Raw genomic sequence first — 13,019 nt, forward strand, 5'->3', positions numbered from 1 at the left:
GCCACAGGAGCCCATTCTTCTCACGACAGTATAGCTCTCTGTTCAGAAAGCACATTTTCCATCATTACCTTCAGTTTGCTTGTTCACAACCAGACTTTATTTTTAAAAATCCACATCGCGGATCCGATGCATCCGAAAGAGAAGCTGGCCGAGGAACAAACAGAAGTGAAATCCTCCTGTTGACTTATGTGTGTGTGCATACAAACTATCAAGTTGCCTGTTGTGGGCCTTTATTTGCTGTTTGTTCCCGAGTGGTAAAAAATGGTGTTTATTCTGTGACTTTAAACGCTTGCCTGATGGCAGCGATCAGCGAGGCGAGGGTCGGGTGGAAGCTTGAAAGGGTTAGAAAACACCTCAAACATCCCACAAAGAAACTTTTAACTGGTTATGGATCAGCCCCAATTTAATACCGATGCCTCTATCAGCCTACATAAGAAAAAGAGACCATCAGTCAGAAGATATTTCTGTATGAAATGAGTCACACAGCTTGAGGAAAGAAGCTGGACGTCCGGTATGGAACTAAAATAGTAAGATAATATAGTATCATCATCTTTTGTCCACATAAGGAACCAGAATCGTCAAAAAATTAAATCTCTTTGTAGTATATTTGATGTGAATTTTAAAGGAGTAGTTCAACAGTTTTGCTGTTTTGCAGTACAGCTGTCACCAGCTGCAAACACCTGCATGCCAGTTGCAGTGCATGAATCTGAAGCTAACGTATATTTTTGGGCTTCAGTTCTAATCGCTTACGTTTTCACATATCCAACCTCAGTGATTATTTTTAGAGCTCTGAGCTCTATCAATATCTAGGTGACCTACACCCGACACCTAACCTGAATGCATCCTGTGCAGATGCAGATGGAGGATCTGAACTTCTGCTTTGCGTTGACGCTCGCTGCCCTCAGGGTGTTCAGTCATGTTGTGTTACAGAGAATTTAATTAGATCATTGATTCCACTTTCCAGTAACTATGAAACTACCAATGACTGGAAACAGGAACTAATCTGTCGAGCAGAACCTCTAAAGCTCGCTAATGAACTTCTCCGTCATGTTCACACCATTTTTTTGTGGTTATTAAGAGTTGAAGAAGAAGAAGAAGATATCTGGTGGTTGAATATTAAGGTAAGGGCGGGGTGGGATTAGCTTAGCTTAGCTTAAAGACTTAAAGCTAGCTAGACCCTGTTAAATGTAACAAAATCTGATATTCAAAGGAAATATTTTACCCCCATAAACCCACAACTTGTGTTTTTCTCCACTCTTTGCTTTTTGTACAGATGAAACAAACGAGACGAGCTATAGAGGGTCAGAGTTATAATTAGCTATATATGCTAGCTAATGTCTACTTGCCTAAGCTTAATAGTTAACAGACACATGTGAGAGTTGTACTGTTCCTCTCATCTAACCCTCTGCAAGAAGGATATTTCCAAAAAATGTTGAACTCTTCCTTTAAATTCCATCCTAATGTTGACGGACGACAGTGACGTTTCCTTTCACGTGAAGCCAAATCTGTTGAACCGCCTCATATAAATCTGTACATTTAACAGAGCGGACACTTCATATCCTCGTATACCCGTGAGAAGATAAAGACACTGAGTGGCCTTCTGCTTTTTTTCTATTAATAATTTGTCTCCATATACATCGGAAGACATACAGCGTGCTCTGACACCAGGAAGGAAGGGCAGTCGATGAACGTGTGTGCACGAGCTCGCGGCCTTGCAGAAGTGCCAATGTGTGAAGTCTATATTTAACGCAGTTGTCCCAGCTGTGTGCAGTCCTGCGAAACGTTCTTTAAGTGCTGTACTTCAGACCTGTTGCCATAGAGGCCAAGTGATGATGTCAAAGCAGAGGCATTGGAATTATAAGAAAAAAACAAAACACCACACCCCCCCTAGTTTCAACGGAAATCACAGTTGGAAACGAGATGGAAAAAGCTGTTCAGTTAGCCAGGCCCCCCCCTTCGACTATGCATCACCCAGAGCAGAACGGACTCTGGCTTCACGCGCAAAATATGCCGAACGGAACACGCTTGTATACACTGGCTCGTAGTTTAAGCTGCTACTGGATGACACACACATAGAGAGAGAGACAGTGCAGGAACACTTGAGAGACATATTTCCTTTATCTCCTGGCAGAGATCCTGATCCTTTAAGATGTCAAATAATTGGAGATAACTTAAGAGCTTCAATCAGTGAGACGCTACAGAAGACACTGAGGAGGAGCTGATATTGGTATTATCTGTTTCCAAAGTCTCTACCTGCCCGACTCTGATTAGCCTCATACAAGAGGTCCAGATATGGGAAGTAACTGATTACTAATACTCCATTACTACACGGGAATCTGTTCTTTACTTGAGTATTTATTTTTCGGCCAATTTGACTCTTCCTCCCAACATTTGAACGCGAACATCCGTACGTTCTGCTTCTTACATTTACATTTGATGCATTTGAGGGGCAACAAGCGATTATTTAGATTTTAATTTTCAAGACTGATTTTAAGCTATCGGCGCTTATCATGAAAAGATGTAAGAAGACGGACAGAGAAGAAATGGGGAGACGAGGCTTGTTAGTGTCTCGTATCTGCAGATGTTTTCTTATTTTCTCGCTTTGTTGCTTTACAAACCCAACATTTGTTTATTTGACACTTGGGAATGAGACTCAACAGTCAGCAATCTTTGTGGTGCGTTCAGGAGCAGCCTGAATCTACCTTTAAGTTTAATAGACTCTGAATGATATAAATGTGACGTGAGCTTCAGTTAGCTTTGCACAGAAACGTCAGAAGTTGAATCCACTTCTGCTTTTACACAAGAATCTGCACTTCTTCTTCAGAGTAAAGAATGTGTCACCTCTGATGAGGTCATGGGACCGTGTGCAGCCGAGGACGACGACCTCCAACAGCTTCAGACGTTTGGGAATATTCACAAACTGAAATTAAAGCGTCGACACACCTTCATGTGGCAGATGCACAGACGTCGTCTCATCTGTTTTTTTTTCTTCTGAAAAACCAAACACGAGTTCAGAGGGGGAAAATAATTTCGACTGCTGCGTATAATCTGGTCTTCTAGAGTCTTTCTGTCAACCACGCCTTGAACTGCAGCCAATCCTCATCCTTCATCTGCAATCTCATCCCGTGGACCTAAAAACAGAGTGACAGAATGAGACCCCCTCCAGGATTAGAGCTTTGAACCATCAAGTGCCCCCCAACAGCTGTGAACTGAACCCCCCTCCCCTCCACCAGACACTCTGGATTACACCCATCAGTCTCCAGTCAGTCAGTTCAGACTTGTTATAAATACGAGCCGCACTCGACGGAGAGTTCACGTCGCTGCTGCTGCTGCTGCTGCACGGCCAAATTTGGCCCCTGCGTTCAATCCCAGAGGCTTCAAGTGAATCAGCTAAACCAACAGTCACTAATTCCAGCCGGCCAGGATCGGTTTATTAAAGGTCTCATTTCAGTGAGTAGTTGCTTTTCACAGCCTAACCACTTTCCTCGGTCTCGTGTGACTCACAGGCTGGAATAGGAAATCTTCCCACACCCCCCCTCGTACGAGAGCATCAGAGGACATCGTGCGTCTAAAATCGGATCAACGCTGTAATTAGGTAGAAATACATATGGATCACACATTGGAGTCGCAAGGTTGCGCGACGAAGGTATAATTAGTGTGGAGCTGTGCGATAAGTGTTTATTCTGAGAGCCGGGGAGGTTTATTTACTGCAGTCGCAGTTTGTGTTCCCCGGGTTGTAACGAGGAGGAGAAAAAAAAGAAGCTGGTGGAGGATGTCAGGAGACGGTTAAAGGAACAGTTCACCCAACACTGAGAATTTAAGTCATCACCTGCTCACAAGACATTTCTGGGGACTCGTTTTAAGACATAAAAACTGAGATAAAATGTCTCCATGCAGCTTTTCCAGCGTAATCCAAGTCTCCTGAAGCCCAGAGATTCCAAATTGATTTGACAATGATGTTATTGAACCAACGGGTGTCCAGTCGAACGCATGTACCCACTTCACACCGCGACTGTGCTAATACTTTTAGCTCTGAAGCTACAGTGAAGATTTAATCGTAAAAAATGGTGTCAGTTTGAGATACTGGCGCGTACAAAGACTTGTCCTACACCAGACGAGCTGCATGGACGTAATTTTTTCTGTTTCAAGTTCCCGTCTACTTCATTTGTTCAGGAACATCCAGAAATAATGCCAAATATCTTCACTGCTAAGCTAAGTGTTAGCATCTGAAGTGGACCAGCTATCAAGGGTGTAAATAAGATCTTTATAAATCAATTTGTGGGATCTTTGGGCTTCCTGAGACTTGGATTTAACTTTTTTTTGAATGTTTTAAACTGAGTCTCCATCTGCTTCAGTTGTTTAGGAGAACACGGCAACGCGGTTTTGCTGCGAAGCTCCAGAAATGTTTCGTCGACGATTAAAACTCCACCAGACTTTCCATCCGCGTGGGGGGCTGAGCAGATAACGGCTGAATTTTCCTTTTATGTGAACTGTTCCTTTAATGCTCACAAGGCAGACAGTGCCTCATAATGATTTAAATTCCTGACTTATCACGTGTTAACTGAATGAACTGAATTTCCCCAGTGATCCTGTATCAATAGGAGTCTTATCTTATCGCGTCATGGACAGCAGGGGCGTCCCAATAACACATCTTATATATGAGGTGGAAATAAAGAGTTTCATTCACCTTCCTATCACCTACTTCTGAGGCAACTTCAATCTCAAAAAGCTCAAGATAGCTGAGATAAAACCGGCTTTTTGGCTCATTGTTCTTTCGGCTAACAATCTGAGTGTCACTGATAAGAAAGTGACCAAGTTTTAAACCACATCTTCCCACAGAAAGTGGATGAGAAGATCCCCCCCCCTCTCCAAGATTTTTTTTTTAAGGGAATCACAAGCTCCTCCTCTCCCAAACTTTGTCACGGGTGTGGGAACTCCCTGCTCCATGTATGAGGAGTAGGTGAGCGGAGGAGGCGTGGAGAGAGGGAGAGAGAGAGGGAGAGAGAAGAGAGAGAGAGAGAGAGAGAGAGGAGTGAGGACGCGGAGAGGAGCTGACGGAGCATTAATGAGACACTGGCCGGTTAGAGTTACAGGGATGCAGTTTTAACCCATATTTCCCACCCGCTCTTCTCAGGCTTGATCTGCGGACTTGAACGCACCACAAACTGGGACAAATTCAACCTTTCTTTTTTTTTTTTTGAGTACAAACTTTTAGTGGATTAATTTATTCTCAAGAAGAAACTAAGATGCGCTTGGAACGGTTTCGCGTAAAGACGCCGGGGATGGCAGCCCTCCTCGCCCGCTCTCTCCTCTGTGTAACGGGGCTGTTACTCACTCTCTCTCCGCCTGTCTGCGAGGCGTTCAACTTGGACGTGGAGAACCCAGCTGTTTACAGCGGACCCACAGGGAGCTACTTCGGATACGCTGTTGACTTTTATTTGGCTGATTCTTCCAGGTGAGCATTGATTTATCTTTTTTTTTTATTCCCAACCAGCAGAAACAGAATGAAAGTGGGCTCTTCCGGGATAAAAACCTGAAACATTTGTTTACAGTGTTCAATGTGGGGACAAATATGCTACGTGCAAACTTTCCACTGGTTTATATTGCAGGTTTTTTCCTTTGTGCCAAACTTCAGGATATTTTTACAAACCCGCCTGTTAAAGTCACAGCTCGAGTTTCCTTTTTGTTGTTTTGGAAATGCTGAAATCATTCGTGTGGTTTTTGTTGTTCTTGTTGTTCTTGTTGCGGCTCTGATATTAAATTCTGGGTGTTGTGTACATACTGTGATCTCTGGGCACATGCTTTACGCACGGCGCACACGCCCTCAGTGCGCACACAACCCAGTGTAATTAAATAGATTCAGGAAATTGCATTTGTGCTCCGAATGATTCCCAGACATTAAATGCAATAGTGGTAATGTAAAAGAGTGGCCGTTTCATTATAGAATGAGAGAATGAACCCAAGCAAAGACTGAAAACCTTTTTGGAATCGCCCTCACATCCTAATCCTGTTGACATTTAATCTGTTAAACCTTGTTAACTTTCACCCTGCAGTAATCTCATTGGTCTTTTAATTGTGATGCTTCCTGGCTCAGCTGGGTCTGATCCCTGTGACACCCAGCATGTTGTGGTTGTCTCCGCATTCTTCTTTAAGAGAGTCATGTTGGGGGGTTTTAAACGCACACACACACACAAGCCTGTGGTCAGGTCTGATACCTCAGTCAAAGCAGCAGTGTGGAGCCTTTAAATCAATCAGGATGCACCAACGAGTGAGGCACGGGTTAATCCAGCTGCTGACAGATCCCGCACGGCGTGTTGCTGCACACATTCTGTACATTTCGGTGAGCCTCAGACCCTGTAATCCCAACAATCATTAACAAAAGGTTATGCAGCCGCAGTCAAGGTTTCGCTCAGACGTAATCAGACTTCCTGGCTGAGTCTGTCTGTGTCTGCTGAGCACCAGCGGTGTCTCGGCCCACTGTTCAACCAGCCAGCATGCTGGGATTTGAGAAAAGGGCTTTGTGCCGAGTGGGCCGCCAGCAGCAGCTCTAGTTTCCCTGTTTCTCCTCCCCACTTCCCTGGACGGCAGACACTCAGACATGGGGAGATTTCCCCCCTCTCTCTCTCTCTCTCTCTCTCTCCAGCTCTGGCCTTAGCTGTCTCTTTAAAAGCCTGCCGCTGCCATTGGTCTTCACCTCTCTGTCTGGGAAGCAGGAGCTCCATGAGAGCGGTTTGATTTAGGACGTGAGGCTTGAATGCTTGAACCCGACGTCTCTCTCCAGCATCCCCCCCCCCTCCTTTACTTCCTCCTATGTTGATGTCATTCTGCGGGGCTTTTTAATTCATCCATCCCGTAAAGTAGACCTCCCCCCCCTCCACTGTCTAGCCTTCCTCCCCATCATCTCTCCCCGTCTCATTAAGTGTGAGGCGGAGTAGACGTCATCTTACTGATGACTTAATCTGAACTTTTCTGCAGCGGTGTGTATGGAGGAGGAGGAGGAGGAGGAGGAGGAGGAGGAGGTGAGACAATGGCTTGTATGTGTGCGGAGCAGGAATAATGTTTAAGTGCAGCTTCCCTACAGCCCCGGCGCCCTGTAATTTTCCTGCGGATGATATGTATTCAGAAGTCAAATGTCAAAGAAAACAAAGTAGGAGAGAGCAGATTTAAGGCCGTGAGTCACTGCTTTATCTGTAAACCACATGTATCTGCTGCTTTTCATTCACAGCTTCTTTAGAAGTCCACTCGACGAAACAATATCAGTGGAGTCATGGAAGGAGTTTCTGTTATCTCTCGCTTTTTCTTTTTTTTTTTTTGGGCCGTCACATCATCATCGCCCCACACTTTGGAGACATGGGGGAGAGAGGAGGGGGGGGGAGTAGCTGGGGTGAGGTCAGCTGAGGGTTGCACAGAGACTTTCTTCTCGTCCGGATGAGCTGCTGTCGGCCCGGCTCCCAGCACATGATAAAAACCTTCATCGCTGGTGGGATCGTAGTGAAATGAGGCTGATGGCAGATGCAGATATGAGGGGAGGACGACAGCTCTCCCGTCCATAAACGTCCCTGTCAGGCCTGCAAACACAAAGGCCCACTTTCTCCCACTTTGACACTCAATCTTTGACAACGAGTTTATATATGCGGGTCTGTCGTGCCCTTCGGCCCGGCCTAACACAATTAAGTTTGGACACTGGTTAGACAGACAGCCCACCGTGGAAGAAAACGCCCGAGGACAGAGTCTGTGAACTGACGGCTCTTGTCAGATGAACACCGGAAAGGGCAGGAGGACAAATGTTCCCCCGTAGTGTCCGTGTGTTTGTTTTAATGTCGAGCCAGGTTTCGACTCCTCGCGCCCTCCGCTGCATCACGGGAAGGACTTCTGAGGGCTCGCTCTCTCCTCAAACGCTTCGTAATCAAACAACGGTAACTCCTCTCCGACTGTCTCCGGTGCCAGGCACAGATGAGGGAGTGGATCATGCCGAGATAGACGAAGCCAGAGGTCACGGGCTGTAAATAATAACAGACCCGTCCTGGAGTGTATGAAGAAGGGACGAGACGGCTCCTGGTGCCTCTCCGCGAGTGAATGTTGGGCTTGTGAAGGAACATAGATTAAAGTAAAAACATTCCCTCCACTGCATTTATTTCTTAACTTTAAACCGAGGTCCAACATTCCCCCCTTTGTGCTCAGTTAGAGATACAAGCTACTGAAATACGCCTGATGAAAATTCATCCATTATTCCCTGAGAAACGAATGAAAAGTGTTTTAAAATCTCTATTCTGGACCGAGACCCATCCTCCATCCAATTTTCGTGGAAATATGTTGAGCAGGTTTTCTGTAATCCTGCTGACAAACCAACAAACTTCTGTACTCACTCATAGATACCAGACGCCTAAATGTGCCTGATTTTCATAATGTTTCATGCGTTATTCACTGAGAAATCGCTAAAAGTGTCCAATGTTTTCATTCAGTGGGGTTAGATTTGTTGGTCCAGGTGTGTTTGGTGGGATTTTGAGGGATGAGTCTGCAACCCTACTTAAGACAGCCTCCCCCATTGTCTTGTAAAATAACCCGGTGAAGGTCTAAGTACCGAAACGTTGTCATTAAACTTAATTGCAAGTGAAGTGGACAGTGAGAAAAGAAATCCTCAGTCCGTCCCTTCATCAGGATCCACACCGAGGGTCTCCTCTGGGCCGAGAATCATCCCTCATCCAAGTTTGTCATCAGTCATCAAGTGGAGGAATTCATTTATTTAATTGGCAATTAAAAAACCAACCCATAGTATTATCTGGGTAACAAAGTAGTATTTAAGCTCCACATCTTTACTTTTACTCAAGTCTGATTCTTTGATACTTTTCGCAGCACCGTCCCCGAGTGGGATTATAATGTCATTTGAGAGCTATGTCTAATGATGGAGGACGCTCTGATGAAGTAATATGTTCCAGTCCACACACGTGTCTCTGTGACATGTCGGGCGATGCGCACCAGCTCGCGGACGGCTCGACCATGACGAGCGCGCGGCCGAGGTCGTCCGGTCCATGTAGGTCACCGCTGCAGGAGTTTACCCTCCCAAACGGGGTTAGAGTTGAACTAATATTGACATTGGCGCCGGGTCTCTTTTGGCCACTAAAAGCTGCAATGTTTTCTCTGTCTACACCGAAAGTCCCTCTCCATATATGATCAGTCTTGTTTCTGTTATTGTTTTCATTGGTGTCCTTTTCTACCGACCCGCCTCTAAATCAAACCCGTAAGTGTTCGAGCTGCAGGAGCGTCAGCTTGTATATTTGGGCTGCCAAACCTTTTTTTTCTTCTTCGTCCAGGTTCTTGGCGTTGCGTGCAGACAATGGGGCCCTTTGTCTGACGGCAGAAATTGTTTACTGTTTTCCATTTGAGCAGGTTTTCACCGTGACTCATTTCTTTTCTTAATTTATTGGCCGTTTTGCTTTAATTTTCTGTTTTCATACGCTGCGCGCGCCGAAGGTAATCAGGCCGGTAGGTGGGGAACATTAGCGTCTGCTGCTGTAAAGGTCAGTCGGGATACTTAGCGCGGCTGCACTCTGTCTCTAACTTAAAGTGCCTGTCTAGCTTTTACAGCTCTGTTGGTGAAAAAGGGGGCTTTAAATAATGAGCCTGTGTGCCTTTCACTGGGAAAAGATGCCGGCGTGGAAGGTGGCGATGCGTGTAAAGGAGGCCGCTGTCACGTCTGCTGCGCAGGGAATGCCCCGAGGACGTCATGTCTCACTCGGAGTGGAGCTAGCCGCTGGTCAGGGTCGTCCTGACTCATACTTTGCCAGATTTAATCTGTGACTACCAGCAGGTCTGGTTTGCTTTAACCCCCCGGGTCACTCTATGACTCACATCCATGCTAACTTGATAAAAGCTGTGCTTTATATAGCAATAAGCAGATGACGTCATCCTCGAGCCTGTTCACTGTGAGACCCCGACTGGCTGGAGGTCAGATTAGCATAAGAACTCATATTTTAGATGGAAATGAGATGTTACCTCCGGGCATTACTGTCGCTGGATGTGTGTGTGCGATTGTATGCGTGCATGTGTGGGTGCGGGTGGAGTTGGGGGGTGCACACACTGAAGTGTTTCAACAGCTGCTTCCCCCCCCCCCCCCCCCCCCCCCCTCCAATCAGCACGTTTAATACAACAGCCTCTCTATCCTGAGGTGAGACGACTGGACCCCCTGACGTGGGCATTGTGGAGAGGTGTGAACCGGCGGCAGTAAAGCTCCCCGCAGGAGGATTTTAGGGCGGTTGGACTGTGAGAGAGAGGAGGGAGGGCTTGTGTTTTTTTTTGTGGGGGGGGGGGGAGCAACAGTTTGGTATGAGAAAATGCTTGAGCACGTGTCATTTCGATGGTTTCTTTGTAAAGCGGAGGGATGTTTCGAATTTCTCAGTTGCCGCTTGCGAATTGCTCTGCGCGTGTTTGGTGGTTTTGACAGAACAGCTGACGGTTTACACACATTAACCGTAAAAGCGCCCACAAGGAGGGTGAAATACAGTCGCTGGATGATTGCCGCCTGCTGAAAAGTCAAAGTATGCACGTTTGTCATGGAATAACTTGGAAAAAAAAATCTAAAATCAGACACGTTTTTGTATTTACGGGCATCATCAGGAATGCAGAGAAGGAGGCATGTGGTTGTTGATCTCTAGAGGCCACTGTGTTTGAAAAGCTTTTATATTTTGTGATCGTGCGTGGCTGCTACGATATCCAGGTCCCTGTTGTAAAAGAAGCCTTGATCTCATCCCAATGGGTCTTCCCGGGGAAATAAAAGGTGAAAGGAAGGCTGTGTCCTCGCCGCCGTGGCCCAGGGTTCAAACCCGACCTGTGGCCCTTCGCTGCACGCCATCCGCTCCCTCCCTCCCTCCCTCCCTCCCTCCTCTTGCTTCCTGTCACTCTTCGCCTGTCCTTTCAATAAAGCCGAGAGAAAGGAAAAGAGAATTTTAATAGCAACAAAGAAAAAGGTTGAATACAATAATCGCTAAATCAGCTCGGTGTCCACTTACTGATTCAGTTAGCAGAGTTTGTTACTCCTTCCCAGCTGCAGAGTAGCGTAAAATCACCACGTATAAACAATCGTTGTGAATTACCTTTGGACGTCGTCTGGATGACAAAAAAACATTGTTTTGCCGTCTTGGCCGGCAGCGCTTCGTAATTCGCAGGCCACCTGTTGCCAGACACGGCGATCCTGTTGAGGATAACAAGGAAGTGATTTTATGGCGATGGTGGGATCAGAATCTTGACATATTGGACTGTTTATCTGATCAACACTGATTGGTGCGGGCTCCGGCCTCTCTTTCAACTTCACTCTTGGATGGTTTGGATGGTATAAAAGCCCACGTAGAGCAACATACAGATCCTCTATCTGCTCCTGCGGCTTTTACAGGACCATCTGAAGGAATGAGGCTTCAGCACAGCACAGTAGACTTTCTGTAGTCGGCAGCACACGCCATCACAGCGGGCACTGCTACTCTCATCATCTCCCGGCTCCTGGACAGCAGCACGGAGAACATGTGCGTATGTGGTGTGCGAGGAGACGGCCGTCCATATGGCAGACGCAAAGGACTCAAACAGCTTCTGTCTGGCCTTGGCTCTGAGAGGAGGACGCGAGACGGTTCGTGTGGCTCCATGTGGTCTAGAAATAAGTCATCGCACACTTCTCACGTCTGTCGTTCAGCTGATCTCACTCTGAGCCACCACGCATGCTTTGAAGAGTCAATATTGCAGCAGAATGACATCATGCTGCCCCGCAATATTGACTATTCATTAATTTCGTTGAACATGTTAGCTCGCTGTCCGGCTCCATATTTCCACTCTTATTGATCCAGGTGTCATTTGATTATGTCGGGGAAGTGATTCTCCAGAGTCGGAGGGGGCAGAGATGCTTGTGCTTTTGGTTAGAGAAGCAAAAATTAAAGGGTAACTACACCAAGTATGTTTGCAGGTCTTCGACTACTGCATATGTGAAAAAAGTCCGTTCTGATCCTTTGTTTTTAATGACCAGTCACCATATTGCATTGTGGGTAATGTAGGCACCATATTTTGAAAAGCAGTGGACTTGACAAATTATAAGAACCAGAAATATCTCCTTTTTTAATGCTCACATTCTTCCTTCATTTCAAAGTCTGACGCCTACATTACCCACAATGCAACTTAGCCACTGAGTGACATCACTGGAGGTAATTTATTAGATTGCATGCAGCTTCCTCTGGAGCCACAAAAGGCTTTATTCTACTTTTTCTTCACATATTCAGTTATACTCCTTAAAGCCTGTAAGCACAACTTAATGTGTAAAACTGGTGAAGTTGCCCTTTAAGTAATAATAATACATTTTATTTAAAAGCGCTTTTCTAAATACTCAAAGACACAGTACAGAAAACGAACATCAAATCAGCAACACAATATAAAAGAGTACACTAAAAACACGTTAGACTGAGCCGAACTTCTTCTTTTTGAATAATCAGTCGTTATTGTCATAATAGATCAATCGATTAGAGAAATGTATGTAAGAAAATCTAAATATTTTAACTTTTTTCTGACGGTAAACTGAATATCTCTGGGTTGTGGACAGAACGTGACGTTTTGAGCACGTCCTCTCCGGCTTCGGGAGGGAATTTTTACCATTTTTAGACATTTTCTAGACCGAACAACAAACCAGTTTGCCGAGAAAACAAACAGATTAATCAACAGGGAAAATAACCGTTGGGTGCAGCCCTTTATTTTGGCATGCTCCGGTTCTCTGCCGCTGGAATGAGAGCAGTGAAGGTCAAGTGCTGCCTGTGGCTCGCATCGGATCACTGCCTCTGACTTCTTTTACTGATATGGAACCACTCCAGCGTTTAAGCATGTGTTGATAGCTCAGCATGAACTCCGCGGGTCACTGTACTTTTTTTTTTTTTTTTACTGAGGTGTTGCTGAGACGTGAAGGCCACTTCTCCATATTTCCCCCCCCCACCACTTCCATCCCTTTGCATCTGTGCCGGAGCGCTCGTTGAGTCGTGTTTATGACCGCAGATGGT

General features: G+C 45.8%; 1 protein-coding gene across 2 annotated transcripts in view; it reads left to right on the forward strand.

Moving 5' to 3' along the window:
• Window positions 1–5,012: 5,012 nt before the first annotated feature.
• The window catches only part of itga5 (integrin, alpha 5 (fibronectin receptor, alpha polypeptide)), a 43,637-nt gene continuing 35,630 nt past the window's right edge, over window positions 5,013–13,019 (forward strand). For both annotated transcript variants that reach the window (XM_030423143.1, XM_030423142.1), the window contains exon 1: window positions 5,013–5,455. In XM_030423143.1, coding sequence (XP_030279003.1) covers window positions 5,247–5,455 — 209 coding nt within the window. In that variant the 5' untranslated portion in view covers window positions 5,013–5,246. The remainder of the gene's footprint in view (window positions 5,456–13,019) is intronic.

Source organism: Sparus aurata, chromosome 7 (genome assembly GCF_900880675.1).
Source record: "Sparus aurata chromosome 7, fSpaAur1.1, whole genome shotgun sequence".
Classification (NCBI taxonomy): domain Eukaryota; kingdom Metazoa; phylum Chordata; class Actinopteri; order Spariformes; family Sparidae; genus Sparus; species Sparus aurata.